The sequence below is a fragment of the Ceratotherium simum genome, chromosome 12 (genome assembly GCF_057802395.1).
Source record: "Ceratotherium simum simum isolate JZ-2026a chromosome 12, ASM5780239v1, whole genome shotgun sequence".
NCBI lineage: Eukaryota > Metazoa > Chordata > Mammalia > Perissodactyla > Rhinocerotidae > Ceratotherium > Ceratotherium simum.
The window spans coordinates 66145291-66164397 of NC_141911.1; the positions used below are offsets into that span (position 1 = coordinate 66145291).

At 36.6% G+C, this 19107-nt stretch overlaps 1 protein-coding gene across 11 annotated transcripts in view; it reads right to left on the reverse strand.

Moving 5' to 3' along the window:
• The window catches only part of ANK2 (ankyrin 2), a 629932-nt gene that overhangs the window by 36547 nt on the left and 574278 nt on the right, over positions 1-19107 (reverse strand). For 10 of the 11 annotated variants that reach the window (XM_087437712.1, XM_087437714.1, XM_087437713.1 and 7 more), the window contains 7 exons: positions 12009-12233; positions 9247-9401; positions 6836-7047; positions 6324-6528; positions 4052-4148; positions 1271-1499; positions 382-507 (listed from right to left, as the gene is read on the reverse strand). In XM_087437712.1, the coding sequence (XP_087293838.1) occupies positions 382-507; positions 1271-1499; positions 4052-4148; positions 6324-6528; positions 6836-7047; positions 9247-9401; positions 12009-12233 (1249 nt within the window). Of the gene's footprint in view, positions 1-381; positions 508-1270; positions 1500-4051; positions 4149-6323; positions 6529-6835; positions 7048-9246; positions 9402-10387; positions 10487-12008; positions 12234-19107 lie in introns of all 11 variants that reach the window. The other variant, XM_087437715.1, reaches the window with a different exon arrangement.

The following is a 19107-nucleotide window of genomic DNA, read 5'->3' on the forward strand; positions in this document are numbered from 1 at the left end:
TGTCTCTTAGAACTCTTTTGGTCTCCACATTTGTGAAATTCATTTTTAAAATTTAAGCACAAATATTTAAAAGATATAATAGTAAAAAAAAAGAGAGATTTCCCTTAAAATTTGGGTAAGAATGGCCAGTTTTTCTAATTAATGAATTGGCTATTTGTCTTCATTCTTAGTTTTAAACACTAAAACTAACTAAAAATTAAGGTTGATATTGAACTTCAAAAATAAAAATGATTGGTTTTCCAGGACTTTAAAATTTTACAGATATGGTTAAAAAAAATCACTGGAAATGATTGAAAAGCAAATATTCTCTCCTACAGAAGGAAGTAAAATCCTTGCTTGATCTTGAATAAAATGCATTACAAAATTCCATGTAAAAATTACCTTGACAAAGAGAGGAAGTCTGTTTTCTTTGAAGGCAAAAAAACTGAATATATGATGTTGGCCACTCTTGGTTAATGGCACTAGATTGCCAAAACAATCAACATAGATGGGTTTTCCTTCTAATACCTGGTGAAAACAGAGAAAAATAACACAGAATATAACAGCTGCAATTATTACTTGTTATTTATGTAAAGACGTGGTGGTGCTACTTGGAACATTAAAATTCCTAGAATATACATACAACGATCTTTAAATTGATACTGACATTTTGTGTCATCTGTGACAAAGCACATACTCCAAATGCACAGTGCTATTGAATGTTAATGTTCTCATTTCTAACAGTGTATCATGTTACCCCCCAAAACCAATATATCTTTAAGTCCTAAATTTAAATTTCTGATTAGGCAATTTTCAACATCACAATGAGCCAGGTTACTCGACTTCAATATCCAAAGGTAGACACTGATAGAAAATTCTGAAATAAGAAAAAGTAATGTAGAAAAGCCCTGGATATCGTAATTTCACATTTACACAAAAAATACTTCCCAGGCTGTTTTCTCTACTATCAAAAAATAATAACAAGAAAGAAAGATAAAAACATCTAAACTGTTATAGTCATTTACACACTTTATCAATAACTCATGATTTTTCCCAAAATAATCTTTAAGAGAGTCCTTTTACCTCCTCACATACACTGAGACGATCTTATAGGATAGGTCCAAACTGGCTAAAAACGGTTAATTTTGGACCCTGGCCTTTTAACTGATCAAGATGTGAAAGGGTTTTTTTTAAATTTATGACTCTATTTATTAAATACTATTTTAAATATAATCTATTAATAAAGGTACAAGCAACATATCAACATCCATTGTTTTTTTAATTCGAGTACCTCCACATCCCTGCTCCTGGCCACCTCAGCGAAGTTTTCTTGTTGTTCCAGGGTCTTATCCACTTTATCATCAGTCATGCAGAAGCATCTCAACCTGGCTTCAATGGGGTCATGTGATTTGGCAAACACTACAAATTTGGCCATATACGGGACACAGATAATTTCCCTATACACTTGAGATGCAAAGGTAACGGATTCCTGGATTTGTCGACAATCTATCAGCCAGAACCTAGAGAATGAAATAAAGGCCAGTTATCTAAGATTTAAAGTATGCCAGTTGAAAAAAAAAAATAAACACTTCCTTCAATATGATCAAAGTAGTCAAATGCTTCTTGGAAAAAGAAAGAAGTGAGAGAGGGAGATAATGAGAGAAAGTAAAAGTAACGGGAAAGAAAGGGAGGGAAGGCAAGAGAGAAAGATGTGTCGGGCGTTTAAGACCAACTATTAAATACTACATTTGTAATTGTCTTCCTTGGACACTCCCCTGAGTACTCAACTTTCTGAAATATACCTTCAGTGTTCTGGAATCTTTCAGTGGTGTACGTCCATATAGGACATTATGACAAGTATCTCACTGGATGTGTTTCTATTTTCCTCAGTTCCCCATCCTAGTCTTCATTTCATTTCCTGAAACTCCTGTCTAGCCAGCTTTTCCTCATCTCCTCATTCTTTTCCAATAACCTCTCCAGTCAGCAAGGTTAGATCAATCCAACCATTTTCGAAAATCTGCTTTTGCTCCAGAACTCCTAAATATTGCTGAATAGAATTCACAGAAGAAATTATTGGCTTTGTGACTAATTTATGATTTCTAAGCTCAGCTAAGTCTGTGATGTTTCTTGGCAACTTTCTCCTCAAGTATCATTTTATTCAGCATGGTAATGTTGCTAAACCTTTATGACCCTCCTCGAGCTTCCCCCTCACCTCAAGCCCTAAGAAAGATAACTCCACTGAGAAAGTAGAGGCCACCAGATGAATATTTTTTTCAATTTACTATTTATACGCTTCCAAAAATTTATTCCATATCCTCTTGCTCCAAAATCTTTCTCCATCAATGATCACCCTCCTTCTCTTGACTCATTTCCCATAATCTTTAAACATTCCTGAGATTTCCTTGTCCTCATAGCCTCTTTTCTTCAAGCTCCTGATCCATTTCTCTTCGTTTTTTTTTTTATTAGTTTTTGGTAAAGTATATATAACATAAAATTTACCATTCTAACCATTTTTAGTGTACAATTAATTGGCATGAAGTACTTTTACAATACTGTGCAACCATTACCACTAGCCATTTCCAGAACTTTTTCATCATCCCAGAAACAGAAACACTGTACCCATTCAACAATAATTTCCAATTTTCCCCCTCACCCCAGCCCCTGCTAACCTCTATTACAGTTTCTGTCTCTACCAACTTGTCTATTGCAGGTACTTCATATAAGTGAAATCGTGTAACATTTGTCCTTTTGTGTCTGGCTTGTTTCATTTAGCATGATGTTTTCAAGGTTCAGCATAGTTCTGGCTCTTGGCAGGCACTCAATATTACCTTCCTCTTTATACTGATTCAACCACATTTTATTCATTGTTTCTTCAATTGTCTGGGAGTTAAATTATTAATACAATAGCTAAATAACTCCTGACTTCTTGGTTGCCCTACAAGGCTTTCTATAAACAACGTTGTCAACCAACATTCCAGCATTATTTCTGAATTATAGACCTCATGGATCATTGTTGCTATACCCCAATACCCTTTTACATTCTATCTCTGCTCATGTGACTTTCTTTTCCATTTTTATCTGCCTAGTAGGTTCCTACATGTCTCATGAGTCACCTTTTCTTGGACATCCTCTCTGACTACCCCAATGTGAACACCCTCCTCTGAATTCTTTTAGTACCTCTGGTGTACCTCTCATTCAGAACTTATTTTCTGGCATTAGAGTGTAGGTGCATGAGTGGCTGAGCATGCTGATACACAGAACCAGAGACAATAATTGAGCCCTCTGGGTGGCTGGAACTACAAACGTGTGCCACCACACCCAACTATTGCTGTGCACTGTTATTGAATTATTCATGTATTTCTATCCTTTCTTTTTCCTTTGAATAGGAATTTAAGCTTTAACCACTCAGCTTCAGTTTTCTCATCTGTAAAATGGACATAATATATCTTGCCCTACTTGAGTCAGAAAGTTGTTATAGTAATCAAATTAAATAAATGGGAAAATGCTCAGCAATCCATTAAAGATCACGCAAATGGAAACTAATATTAATAAACTTTGTGCATATGAAATAAAACTAGATAGCTTCAGCTTTTCAAAGATGTGTGATACATAAATGAGTAATATGTAAATGTTAGGATACATAAGAGTCACTGAAACCCCTAAATCATTTAAGCAAATCACAGTGGACTCTGTGTTTTTGTTATTGTTCTGTTGGAAAAAGTAGTTCAGGCTATTTTCTTGACAGCAGGAAACTGATCATTCCTAAGGCCTTTGGGACCAGAAAAATCAGTGGTGGCTGCTAAAACCAGAGTCAGGGTCATACAGTCAAAACCAAAAATCACTTATTTTCCCTAGGTTTAAATCTGACTGGTTGTACTGTGTTATTGTATCATCATTATTACATTTGCTGGCAGGTCTAGTTTAGAATATGAAAATAAATTCAGACCATATTTAAAACAAAACCAAAAAAAATTCACTTTTAAAGAATGTAAGAAACAAAAGAAAACAAAACAAAGACATTTTAGGGAAGAGGACAATATCATAGTGGCTTTTCTGTGCTGCATAATCATACCTGGCAGACACATTGGTTGTAAAGGAAACACATTCATTGACAAATGTTAATGGCGTAGTTCCTGTAATATCTTCCCACTGAGCAGGGGTGGTTCCACCTGAAATAATATGATTGTTGAAAAAAATCAGGCAAAACTCCAGACTCTGGATTGTAAAATAAAGTCTTTGTGGTTCTGGCTGTGTTCACCAGCATACCCCACCCACCCCTCAAAATGACACACTGGCTCAAAATGACTCAAAATAACTAAAAACTACATGGTAAAAAAATGACACATTGAAAATAAACAGGGGACACCACCTTCCAAGGAACTAAATTTAATGGAGGTTGTTTGAATAACTGCCTCAAATTACTAGGTGTTCTAGTCTCTGCCTGACATTCTGAAGCTTTTATTGTAATTGCTAGACTCGGAAGATAATTTTGAATTGTATACAGTTGATTATTTTAAAAGATCCTTTGACTAAGGAGCTGAATACTTTGTTAAAATAAATGAAGAATACAAATATTGTTTTGTTCCTGAACTTCATATTTTATGCAATTATTTTCAGGAAATAAAATTTCCTCTCAATTTACAATTGAAGGTTGGCAAAAAAGAGATGCTTGGAAAAATATTAAGAGATGATAAATCCTGCAAGGTGAATGAATAAATGAGTGAATGCCACAGGCTGGCCTCTGTACGCAGGAAAATCACCATGTATGCTCATGCTGACTTTCATTTCCGCTGAGAAATTAAGTTAGAATAGACAAGGAGAAATAGTTCTAACATTGCAGGAGGAATACATATTTGAGATGAAGAAAAATTTTGACTCAAGTTTCTTAAAGAAGGAAATGAGTTATCAAAGAAAGGTCATGAAAACTTATTCTAATAGACCTTTAAAATATAAATTCTTAGCAGAACTGTACAATATAACATAGCAAAACACAAAAATCCAAACACCTAGATTAATCATGTTTTTTTTTAATTTAATAAATAAATTTAAGAAATCGTTTAGTGCAAGCCCATCTGAAGACAGAGAACTGGCGTAACTAGATTAGATGGTGTGTAGGCTCATGTGGTATCTTCACTTGATCATCTACAAGGACAGGGAGTGCCACAGACTATTTTCAATCTTACTTGTTTTGCTTCCATGCTATTATGTTGTGCATCATAGAAAAGTTAATCATATACACATGGACCAAAAAGTATGGGAAAGACACCTAGGAATGCTAGGTAATAGCCAGAAATGAGCACCAGGAAAGAGATCATAGGTGAAGCATATGATTTCCTCCTATATTCATTTTAGTCCATATATTTGAAAATTTTGTCATATTATTAAACCTATGAGGTAAAGTCTCATGATTTACTATCATAAGTATGGAAAAAACACTAATTAGAAGGGAGGATTAGAAAGAGAACAAAATAAGGGCGCACATTCCTGACAATATGAAGGAGAAATAAAAAAAAATTCTAACAATACCTAAACAACCAGGGATGGTTATTATTCCCACTGAAAACTGGACTATTTACTGAATGCCAATACCATGTAGTTATTGATAAACAGGGAAATTATCAGTCAAGTTGTGTAGCTCTAACATAGGTTATTTGTATGGATTTTTTCTCTCTCACCATTTTTGATGGTATTATTGGCCAGAGACAACCAATGTTCTGGGAATGTCTTTCTGGAGTTTGGTAGTTGTCTGAAAGGTATTACAACTTCCAATTGAAAAGACCAAAATTCAGTCAAACATTAAAAACTTTTACTTTGTTTTTCCTAAGTTAGTTCAATAGATCAATGATAAAGACATAACCAATTCTTAGACAGAAAAGTTTGGTTTGAACTATTGGGTGTAATTATTCAAGACACTATTTATTTTGCAAAAGATATAAGATGATGGCTTCAATGGAGCCTTAAAGCTTGGGCTCTGAGGTTTATGGGCTTGGATTTGAATCCCAACTCTGCCAAATATTTATGGTATAATCTCAGGCAAGTTACACAACTTCTCTCCAACTTGGTTTTCTTTTCAGTAAAATGGGGATAAAGTTTCCTTGTAGGGCTACTGTGAAGATTAAAGTGACAATGCACATGAAGTGTCTAACAATTTTGCATAGAAGCTTTATTTAGTAAATATTAGTTCATTTCCTATCACCTTTCACTTCCCTAGTTAATTAGAATGCTTTTCCTGAATTAATGCATATAACCCTGCAGGCATTTTATGACAAAGGTATTGTAACATTTACAATGATCCAAGTTTCTTCTTTCAGAAATTTCTACTAACACAGTCATGTGTGACTCACCTGTTATGCTGCATAGTAATCTTAAGGTTGGTGCATCTCCCCCAAAACCATTCAACATGACATCACTTGAAGCTTTGGGGACAGGAATGGTCATGGTAATTGGCTTGTGAAATTTTCTCCTTCTAGGTTCCAAAGTGACTATAGGGCTGAAGGTAGCTTTGTTGCCTAGGATCTTCTTAACCAGCTCACTGTGCATAGGTTGAGCCTTTTCGAGGAAAAGAAAAATATTAAAATAAACAATATATAATGATATTTCATGTCAAATTTCTTACTCACTGCATTGCTTTTTATCTCACAAACCAGTTTGGTGGCCTCAATATGGCCACTGTAAGTTTAGTACTGTTACTAAGCACGTATATAAAACATTATTAGACTTATGACCTCTAATAGCAGCTTTTGCTCACCCAGGAATAATTTGATTCTTTAACCATTTATTTCCCATTTGAAAAGCTGATTTTTAACAACTGGAATAAAATCCATGTTGGGTGACCTTGCATCTAACATGGGCATACCTGCAGGCCTACACGAATCCGCTTGGTCAGCGCCCCCTCTGGGAAGACGGCCTGCACCTGGGGCACCACCGTGCTGCTCAGCACACCTCCCTCTGGGCCAATCAGGTTGCTGTCCTGTTTGATGCGAGACACCACTGCAAAGTACTGTGGGAAGTCACGGGTGATGATGCGGCAGATTCGCTTCTTTTCTAGGTCTTCGGGGCTATCCAGCACTGAGACAAGAAATGACCCATCTTCATATAGCAAGGACTTCCTTCTGAAAGCACTCTAGCAAACTCACTGGCATAGTTAAGAGTGAACAGATGTGGCAGCAAAGCATCCTTTTTCTTTTAAATAACAGGAAAATTAAAAAAGCAAGGCTATCCTAACAACACCAGAAAAAACTGCAATCTTTCAAGACCTGTGCATTCAGTTTGCACAATTTCTTTTTTTTATGTGGAAACTAGGTCTTTCCAGCACACCGTGAAAGAAAAGCATCTAGTTCCAGAAACAGTACCACAGAGCCACCTTGTAAATGAAGGGGTTTGAGGGCAAACCTGGGAAGAAAATGAACCTGCTCTATTCTTGGCTCATGTGACAGAGAGAAAACTGTTCATGCACTCTTTTTCTTTGCAAATTTCAAAATCAGCTCAAAAACCAGTTATTGTGGTTTTAAGAAGTAATATGGCCCTTTCAGTTCTCAGTGGAACAGTGCAGGAATAAAACCTGTCTTGGAGGGTAAGGTTTGTGTTTGTGGACCCCAGTGGGATGGTTGTCTCTGAGATAATCACTGTGGATATTAAAAAAGACCAGTGATTATGAATGCAGGGTGTCAATATTCCTCTGAGACCATTAACTTACCAAACTTATCATCCAGCATCAGGAGAAGGGGAACACAAGATCTTTATAAATTACATTAGTGCAGATATGTAGGGCAATACAAAAAATCAGGCTGGGTTAAAATGTAGAAAATTTGAACTACTGAACTTTAAGGGATCATGGAAAGCTGTCATTTTTAGAAATCATTTACAATTCATTACACAGGCAGGAACAGCAACTGTGTTTTTCTTGACTATTGAGTATAACTAGGTAGCAAAAGCCAGAAGTCCCGGGATCTGCTCCTGCATCGCTGATGCTCCGCAAACACTTCACATGCTCATGCAAGGGTGCATTTCCAAACATAACAAATGTCAAGATACACAAATCTGATTCTTCGTATTAAAACAAGCTTTTTCGTATGTAGAAAGTTACAAGAGTGGGCCTCCCATCCAAGAACAAGATGCCAGTGCTCACAGCAATGTTGATGACAGGTAAACATCTCAGAGGAAAACATCCTCAACCTAAATGTGGGCAAAAGGAATGGTCCCAAGAAGCCGAGCAGCTAGATCTTGCATGGAATGAGATTTATCAGTAAGAATCCTGACCTTTTGATCTTGCTTGAAAGATACTGACCTATCCATCTAGAGGGCATACTTTCTTCTTCCATCCACCCCCTGGATAGGGGAAGCCTGGCCTCTATTCTTATTCAATCTCAGCAGGATGCAGAAAGAAATATTAATGCACCTGCTGTCAGGCTACACTTCACTCTCCACGAGCCACATCTGAAGCTACTGTAGACACGACAACAGCTATGCAGCTGTGTGTCCAGCTCTGTACAACACTTGGCAAGCTCTTGCCACTTAGGCCAAGAACTTGTCCCATTTGTGTATTACTTAAAGTAGAAGAGGTCTCCTGGTATCAGGACTGGACCTTGTCTCTGTGCAGCCTAAGGAGGTCCAAAAATGAGCCACTTCCCTCTCGTCAAACAGATATTTCAACCTGCAGCAAAATGGCCCAAGCTGGATTTGAGATTTAGAGAGATTAAAGCCATAATAAAAAATAAGTTCCTTAACTAAATGTGTATGTGTGTATATGAAATTCAACCCTGGCTAACTCCCTGTGTGAATTATATGTAGAAGTTTAAGTGAATTTAATTTTCCTACCTCCTTAATAATAGTTAAAAAGAAATCAAATTATCCTATAATGCACTAGTTATGGGTATATGTAAGTTTTCCAGTAGAAAAGCTTAGCACTTTTTATCAGTCTTAAATATCTAAATTTTCAAGTGAGGTATTTTTTAAAATCACAGATTTATTATCTAGTATCAGTTCATTTTATTATGAAACAACAATATCTATTCTATCTTGTGTTTTAGGTTTGAAAATGTTTATACTAAAGATGAAGATGTGCTCTATCTCCTTATTAAAATGAGATATTCGCTATTTAAAGGTTTTTATTTTCCTGAATGTAGCAGAAGTAAGATTGGCAAATAAATTGTGCATTCCAACTCAGCACCACTGGAACATACCAGAATCCCCTAGGTCATAAGAAAGAAGTACATCATTTTCATGCTTCCACTTTATAGTTCTTTGAAAACCGTCAATATGAAGTACCTTCATCCATGCCATTAAGGATTTCATTCAATTCGTCTTCAGTGTATTCACAGTAATGCTCTTTCCAGCTGTCCCCATTCTCGCTGCGCAGGACCACCAGCTCCCTCTCCTTTCCTCGAAGGGCGGCAAAGTGAGGGATCTCCACGATCACAGGCCTGGCATGGTAAGGCAGAACATTTAGTGTGGACAGGAGCTAACCAACAGCAAGACAAGCACCTTGACTCTGTCTGTTGCAAAGTGACCTGGAATTCTTCTCTTTCTGGGGACAGGGACAGAGTGGGCTGTCCTCTGGAGCCTGTCGGCTACCAGATGGTCGCACAGTAGCATTCCAACTCAGGGGCACCAGTCCTCAGGGACATGCTACTACCTTAAGCCAAATGATGTTTCCCTGTGAGTGCATGTGGCATTCTGGAACTTCTCCTTTGACAAATGTAAGTAGAACACATTTAACCAAAAGAAATGTACATGCATATCTGTGATGTGTGCCAACCTCCTGAAACATTTTCTACAAGGTGCAAAATGACAGAATGGTTTAAGAGGGAAGATGGCTCCTATGTTGCATAATTTGATGTGTTGTAAATGAGGAGATGTCAGAAAAGTTGACGACTTGGGAACTTAGGAGTCATGCACTCATGGTTTTTGTTTATATTTTCTTCATTCGGGGTAATGATAGGCATGTGTACACAGTGTGGCCCAACTCGAGCACCTCAGCAGACAGCCCAATTGTGTCCAATGCCTATTATATTCAGGATGCAGAACATGCACCGCCTGACTATTTTCAGGTCGCATTCACTCAGAATTTATAGAGGCTTTTGATTTTTCAGTCCAGGTTGCTTTGATACAGACTCCAAATTTATCATAACAACATCATAACTAGCACAGAGTACAACTAGGCAGATCTCATGCTTTAAACGAAAATGAAGGTCACAGCACTTTAAGGGAAAAGATATAAAAACATCACTCAAAAATAAAAGTCACATACCACAAGGGTCAGAAATGGTCCACTAAAGATAGGTTATACAGAATTTAAATCATAGAGAGGGACATGTCATGGGCACAATGACAAAAAGAGAAATCATATTGCAGAAGAAGGAGAAGAATGGGGGCCAGCAGCCATCAATTTGTTTTAAGTCACTCCTACCCAAGGAATTTGGTTCCAGGAGGCCCCAGCTGAAGGATGCGGCTGACCAAACTTTCTCCCTCATTAAGTGGGGGAGGAGCCGTTGGCAGGTGAAGTTTACTGAGTACATCCGAGCAGCAGTGAAAGAAAGAACATAGGTAAGCTTCAGGTGTTGTTTTCCACAGAACCCCAGCGTCACCAGCTGCTCAACAGGGTGAAGTTTGGTTTCACACTGCGTTTGGTTCTGCCCCCTCCATTGGTCACAAAGAGCAGGGAACCGAGACCCAGAGTGTACAATGGAGGCGCGTGGAAGGAGAGCACTTAGAAGTTGGATCTGTCCCTAGTTAGGTTCACCGCCAGGGCACGAGCCAAAAAAGAAAAAAAATATGCTCCACAGGAAACACAAAGCTGTTGGGAATACAATAAAAACTCTGACTCGGTAGAGAGGCCAGATGTTTTCATGGATATTCCTCAACAGATTTGAAGATTATTAAAAAGCCTAAAACGACCTGAGCATGAGGGAGGGAAAAGGGCCTGGTACAGAACACAAGAGGACTCATTGGGGAATTACTCCAACCATACTGGCATTTTCTGATGCAACCCAGAACTTCACAGGCTCCTTCTAAATCTCTGGTCTGTCTGACAGGAGGACATGGGGGGTGGTTTCTATAGTTGGGAAATATGGACACACCCCTTTTCGGGTGCGAACATAATTTGGGGCAACCTGTTAATAGTCTGCTCCAAATTACAAGGCTTTAGAACCTTTCCCGAGTTCTAAAGCAAGAAATCCTCCCCCCAATACGACACTGGCAAAGCAAAAGAGTTCATGATTCACAAGATTTTCTCTCAGTTTTTCAGCACAAAGACTTGATATGACAAGACTTAAATACAATTGATTTGTTTCAAAATATTTTGAAACTTGTCCCCCTCCAAAACTTCATCCTTTTGTCAGTTTTCAGTGGTAGCTATTCATTTCTTGGCATATTGAGATACCACTTAACATAATAGCAGCCGTACAAACAAACAGAAGAAAGAAGAAATGCTAACTTCTGCTCAAAATTGCTAAAACGAGCATGGCGGAAGTTAGTCTGGATTTTGTCGTCTTCATGAAAACTACGACTAAATAGACTGCCAGGGTAATTTTTAAGACTCAAGGTAGCAATTTTGATAACAGAAAAGACAATCACATAGACTAAATTTTTGGATATTCTATAAAGGAAACACTGCTTTCCAAAGCGAAGATAATGATTCTGTTTCATAACTACACAAGGCTTTAAGTTCTTGTTTAAATAGAGTAGTATTTTTTCTTTATGATTTTACCACTTAAGTCTCAAAGGAAAAAAAAAAACCTACCATCAGCTAAAACATGATTATTCACATTGGGAGTCTAGCAGCTATTATCACATCCAAAGAGAAAGAATAGGAATTAACCTGAATGTTTAACTCAATAATGCCTTCCAAGAAGAGGCATGAAAGTGGAGTCAAGCATTGAGGGTCTACTTCCAAGCTTTAAAAAATTTCATAGGGGCCAATCTTCTTTCAAAATGTTTTGACGTACCTTTTTCCACTCCATCCTAGTGATTTCATGTAGAGGACACAAGCTCATCGGTGACTAAGTGGGAGGTTTATCAGAAACCCTTACCCAAGGAACTGAGCACCGGAAGGTCCGACTTCGATCAGGCGACTGGCCAGGCCTTCTCCTTCCACCATTGGAGGCATTGTCGCCAGTCTATGGCGCTTGACCAGTCGGCAGGTGACCCGTGTTGGGGCAGTACATTTCCGAGGTGGAATAATGATACGGAGCCCATTGTGTCTGCATCCTCGCATAGCACCACCTCGGGCATCCACCATAAAACTAACCAGGAAACTAAAAATTAAAATAGAAGATTAGATGTGTTTTGAAATATCGGTGGCAGAGAGCTAAGCTTTGTCAAGTTAATTTTTTTCCATAATGCTATGTTGCCAAAACATCTCTTTTCTATTTATACGCATGGTGGCAAAACATTTGTCCTTAAAAGTTATTTTACTTTATACCAATGCCTTTATTTCTGTTTTGTTGTTGTTTCAATTTTTGTATTATTTTGATCTGTAACTAAAGAATTCTTCTAATTTTTGATGACAATGGTGATATTAAATATAAACTGTAAATTAAAAATATGTCCAATTGACTTGAAAGAAAGTGGAATGAAATTATATAAAGAACACTGAGGAGTCTCCTTTTGTTTAAATGCAAAGACTTCTGCTTCCTTCTATGCGTGTCCTGAAAAATCTCCATATTGAAATAATATAAGGATAGAGCAGAGAGGAAAGACCAAATTGCAGTTTTTCTAAATTAACTCGACTTTTCAAAATTACATCTTGTCTAGCTCATTTTAATATAATTCTATGACATGAAAAAAAAAAAGGATTCATAGGCCTTCTCCCAAGATCTAACTCATGTGCATGCATCCTGCTCCAACGTCATCTTACCCAGAATGCACGTTTTTAACTGATTACATTCTAAAGGAAGAGGAAAAGCAAAATAATTAAATGTTTTATATAGAACCAATTTACTGGTTGAAATGCAGTTTTTCACTTCTTAAATAGGAATCTCTCTGCCTTACCATTTTAACTGAAGCAAAGATGGGGTGGAAGGAAACAAGATTATAAATCCCCTCTACTCTGTGTTTTGAAGTAGGAAACCCTGGGCTTATACTGATGGAGGATATCTGTGCATCGTGATTTCCCCCAAATTATAGTAAATTGAATGGGGAAAATCATAGCTAATAATTTAGAAATGTAAAGACATCTCTATTATTTTTGCTCCTTTTCTGCCACGCTAATTGTTCATGAATCATATGGAGAACCATAATCCAAGATGACTTGGTCTGTTTATTTTAAATCTACCAAGAGAAAAGGTTTGTCTTCACTTTGAAGTTGTTTCCTTTGAGATGGTCTTAACAGATCCTGATGCAGCTTCGTTTGAGTCTCTGTCACTTTGTTAGTCTTAACACTCATTAAAGTCTTGGAGGCACTCACTTTGTCAAGGAGCAAAAATTAAACCAGGCAATCTGACTGTCGTGCACATATACACAAGGACACAAACAAACAGTGTGTACGCCCTTACATAAATTACATTACTGCCTTTCCCAATTTTCATTGCATTTGCAAGATTTTTAGACCAAAACAGAAAGAGGAAAGCAACATATAGGTGTATTATGAATCTACTTATAGCTTAACCAGCACAGAACTATACCAGATTCACCACACCTAGACATTGCATTCATGACAACATTTAAAACATTTGAAAGCTATTTCATCAAAGTAAGTTACGGGATAGAAACAATACATGTATGTTATTTTTAGACAAGCGAAGAAAAAATATCTTAGCATCCTTTTCATAGCAGAACACAGAACTCATTAATTAAGCATGCGATTAAACAGAAATCCTGTTGCTAGTAATAAAAATGGATGTGAAGGAGCCCAGAGCCCCTGTCTGAAGCACATCATGCAGGATGAGACCACAGGAAGAGGTGTCACAGTCCTTCCCACATGCAGGAGCCAGCCTAGACCTACCATTCATTCCCCACCCTATATAATCTACAGTTCAGTACTGAAGTGTGGATGTTTCTGGTGTTTATCAAAACACAATGAGAAAATGTTGGCTGCTTTTCTTATTACTAGTCTTTCTGTATGAATTTGTAAAAAACTTCTTTCCTATTTGTTTTTTAAAGTGTACTATTGCTCAAAAGGATGAAAGAACTGGTAAAACTTCTCAATGAATTTAAAGGTTTCCTTGTCATTGTGTTAGTTTTATTTGACTATGATATTTATGCTGATTTTCATAAAAACTGGAAAAAAGCTACTTAAGTTTTAAGCAGTGCTGTTCCAAACTCATTGCAATATTTCTGACTTTCTCTAATTTTTTTTCATCTTTTGGTTACTATCACCATCAGAGAACAGAACAGGGACTCAAACTAGTAAGGAATTATTACAATACATCTGCTTAATATTATCAATCTTCAATACTATTTGTAGCTTTTGAAGGCATTTAGGGAGTTTCCACACTCACGTTATGTGCTGTTGTATTTCCACTACATCTCTTCTGATGATGGCTTATAGCCTATACAAAGCCTCCTCCTAGAAGAACATGTAGGATATCTTCTAGCGGTGCATTAATTGAAGTAGCTATGTTCTTGGCTGTAACAATGTTTAAGTAACTACGTGTTTGATTACTTTCTCTGATTTTGTGTCATTGACTGTTCCTTTTGAAATCCTCTTTTGTTCTCATTTACTCCATAACTTCCATTTCCATGCTCTTCATGCAATGGTTGTTACCCTCCTATTAAGTGCCCGGTGCCCTGCTAGGAACTGAGGACACAGAAAGTAAAGACATAGTTGCTGCTGCCAGGATGTTCACAGTCTAAGGCCCAGATGTCACATGACGTTTTGCTTACTTAGAATCGCTTACTTTCCTGGTCAATGAGAAATTAATTATAACCACATACAGGAGCCATATAAGTGCCATAATGGCAGTGACCTTGTTCTCTATAGTCCTTCCTGTGTTCCCCCAGGGCCCAGCACAATGTGGATGGCGCACATAATAGGTAGTTGATAAATAATTGTTGAACAAGCGAGTGAATGGAAGACTGAAAAGGGCAAGTTGTAAGAAGTTGTATATATCTGTCTAATAAAGAGAGAAGAAGGCTAAAGTAGAAGGCAATTTAATTTGGTCTCTGGACAACCAATCAAGTTAGAACTCATTTAAATTACTACACATGGATGTTTCAGCTCATAAAATAGCAAGATAGTTGGGAAGGACTATCCTTAATATTAAATATTCTTCTACAGGCCTTTCCCTGCTCCAAAATGAGAGAACCAATAAATTTATTTCCCTTGATAAAGGATTAGTAGGAAATGGGAGTAAGCAAAAACCAAGAGTTTGAATAGACCAAAGTAAACCATTTTATTAGGAGTGAAATTACACGAAGACAGACCAAAGATTGGGAAATCAAAATAAAAGAATTTAAAGACTGAAGCTGCAAATAGATACATTTAACTCTAAGCCTCTTGGTGTCATTATAGATCTGGAAAATAATACCGAAGTATTGCATCAGAACACAAAGCAAACTGGAAAAATTAAGGTGCCAATATGCATAACTCAGAGAAAAGAAAAATTAAATTTCCAAAGAAAATTAGTCTTTGTTTCTTTATCAAATAACCAAAGAAAGTGGAACAGACTAACAAAAAGTGATAAGCTCTAGTGAGGAGATGTTCTTTAGCAAGAGAGAGAGAAAGATTGATAATAAAGCAAAACAAAAAGATGTCATAAAAGAAACAAAGGATTAGAAGATAGGAAAGAGCTCAATATTAATAGTCAAAATGAATAAAAATGTCTATAAATTTAGCAAGAAAATACTCTAAACAAATCAGACTCAAATCATGTAATTGCAGAATAAACAATAAAAAAGCTGAATATGTAAAATTGTATACTGAAAAGTCTTTTCTTCAAACAAGAAGGAATAAGAGAAATAATGATTCAAGTTTATATCTAGGTGCTGACGAAAAGCTTTTTAGATTTACAAGTCAACATGCTAATTAGTTAATCCCAATAGTTTATAATATAAAACCAGTTAAGCCTTTTCATTAAAAATATCAGAATATCAAAAGGTGACACTATTTGGATAGGTAGTAGAATTAGTGGATAGTTATTCTGCAATGCATAAAACCATTTCAAAAAGCACAAAGCAGATTGTAAGAGACCACTTACTTTTTTGTACCATAGGAAAAAATGAAAGGATGGAAGGTGTGAGTCATGAGATGAATCAGTTCACATACTAGAGTTGATTAAATAAATATGGTTTTCTCATATTTTCAGGAGATTAAAAATGGGACAAGAGAATGCCTGCAAACACTTGGAGATGAAAGGAACTGAAGTAAAAATATGTAATTAAATATGCACAGAGGAGATGGGATATGGATTGAAGCTCAGCTCTGCTGTCTATGAACTGGAAGACTGAAGCCTCATCTGTCAATGAGGGATAATCATGTCACCAGTTAAGGGTACAGTAAGGATTAAATCATGTGTAGGTAAGGCATATAGAATTCAATAAATGTCATTCTCTTTCCCTGCACCCATATGATTTTATCTACTTAGAATGTCTTAAACATTATAGTACAATATAATACAACACCTAAAAAATAAATGGAGAAACAAACATTTACTGAATACCTACAATGAACTCAGAACTTTGCTAAGGCAATTTAAGATGATGATGAAGTCTTTATTAGTTTATGAACCTTACTATTTAAATAAGATATAACAATACTATTGTCACAGAGCACAAGACAATGTAGCAAATACCATGCTCCTTCCTGGATCTGTCTCTGATCTATCGCTAGATCTATCTGTCTTGAGTTATTACTGTAACCTCAGACAAGTCACTTAACATCTTTAGGTTTCAGTTTTCTCATCCATGAAATGAGAGACTGTGACTAAATAAACTCTAAGGTGGCCTTCTGATGTTAAAATTCTATGTACCATTTACTGTTAACTAGGTTAGGAAACCTACTGAAATGTTCCATTTCAGATGCTCTGGAAGAATTCCTCTTTGGACAATAAGCTGCTATTATTCCAAGAAATAGATATTATTTTTGCTATGGTTATGGTTTGGTTTGTTATGGTTAAAACAGTCAATGAGCAGTTTTGCAGAAAATGTATACAAACACTGCAATAAACATTGACAAGACTGGACAGACAAAAAATACCATGTAACATACTCAGGTTTAATTGCATATCTTACTCTCCAAACGAAATTCAGCAGTCATGCAAAGTAGAAATTCTTGTTGGAGTTTTCTAAATTGTGAGATACAACGTTATCACAATTTAAAAGGAATAAAAGCAAAAGCGATCCACCATTATTATGCGGATAACTTGCCTACAAATTTGCGATTTGATTAGCTAAACAGGTACATGCTTAGAGGAGGCGGCAGAAAACAATGATTCTGGTCTTTTGAGGACTACATCCTCCACCTCAAAAGTTACTAATCCTTAGGTTTACTTTTAATTCATCCAGGACCACGGGGTATGGACGGGAAGGAGACTGCAGCATTCAGAGTTAGTTACTGGGTCAAAATGGGAAAAAATAAAGTCATCAGGGTGCTTCAGTGATCCACATATACATAGCAAGAGGGCCTTACATTAAATCTGATTTCTGGGGTACTGTGAGAAAATCATATCAGCAACTCTTTTTCTTCTATAATTCCCTTAATTCCTTCCTAATCTTCCAAATTCCATAAATTGAAAAACAGATAGAAAATGCCTTTGAAAAAAGTGGCTCAGATTTGTTAAAAATCACCAATTATTTACCACTCACTATGTTCATGTTTAGAAACATAATAGTTAGTGTTTCAGAAAAAGTAAAAAGATGGATATAAAATTTTCAAAATTGGAAATATTAAATTGTCTTATTTGAGGACCATTTGTAGTATCATGAAAGATGACTGTATAATAAAAATACTATCATCAGCAGTCTAATAAGAACCTTTAAAAATAACTTTATCGAAATAACATAGAACAATGGATATTTTTAGAACACTGACTAGAATCATTCAATAGCACAATTTCCAAAATATCAAAAGATGGCATTTAAAGCAGTAGGAGCAAAGAAATGCACTATTAATAAACTTTTAGACTTTGGTTCACCTAGAACATAGTTTAAAAAGCCCCTGCTAAGTGACACTTAAAACCATAACCTTTAAATAACAACTTTAACATAGCTCAACCAATTTGCATAATTGCTGGGAATAATATTTTTCAGCTCTATGTAGCACTTATTCCCACAAAAGAAGCTAAGAGGTAGAGACCCATGACCAAGACAGGCGTTCATAGAACAGGTTTATATTAATTTTGGCACAAAATTTCTTTTCACCGTAGAGAAAGGGGAATTCAGCAATGGCCATGATCTGGAGAATATAAATCTCTCTCTCTCTCTGGCTAGGTATCTTCACACTAAAGCATCCTGAGGCGGGTTTATGCAGAAGGAGATGGTAAAGGGGGAGAGGAATAGGCAACATGTTCAGAGAAGGAATTATGCAGAAGTTCACCTGCTGTTGTCACGATCAAGACATGGAGAGGTGCGGCTGCAACAGAATAGATACTTTAGCACAGAGAAGGAATGGATAAAGTGAAATATAAAGAAGGAAATCAGAAGTGACTTTCAACAGAAATATAACATTTATATACCAATTCAGCATTCATTGAAAAAAAAGATGGAAATACAAATGAGATACAGCTCTATGCAAATACTGAGAGAAGTAGCAAGGGAGGAGGGCTCTGTGGTGACTCAGGGAACTGAGGATTTTATAAAATCACCGGATATGGATTTGTAGCCTAATTCAACACTGGCTTGTGGGGGAACTTAAAGTGCTCAAGAAGCTACCAAACCTCAAGGGGCTTTATAATGAAAGCTACAAAGTCTCTGATTTGATGGACATAGTCTTGTCTCCAAAGCTTTTCATTCATACTTTTAATACTTTCAAAATAATGGCAATGCCCTTTTGGGCTACTACAGAAGAAATGCACACAGAAAAGGCACAATTTAAAGAACAGCTTCCATGACAAACAGTAGCATAAACTATAAGGCAAAGTAGGTAACATTAATTACCTACTAGCAGGTAACAAAAAACTAGGCAAACAAAGTCTTAGTGCTTTTTTCAAGACTTTCATTCCCTGCTCTGGGGACTGCTGTCCCACTCACTGG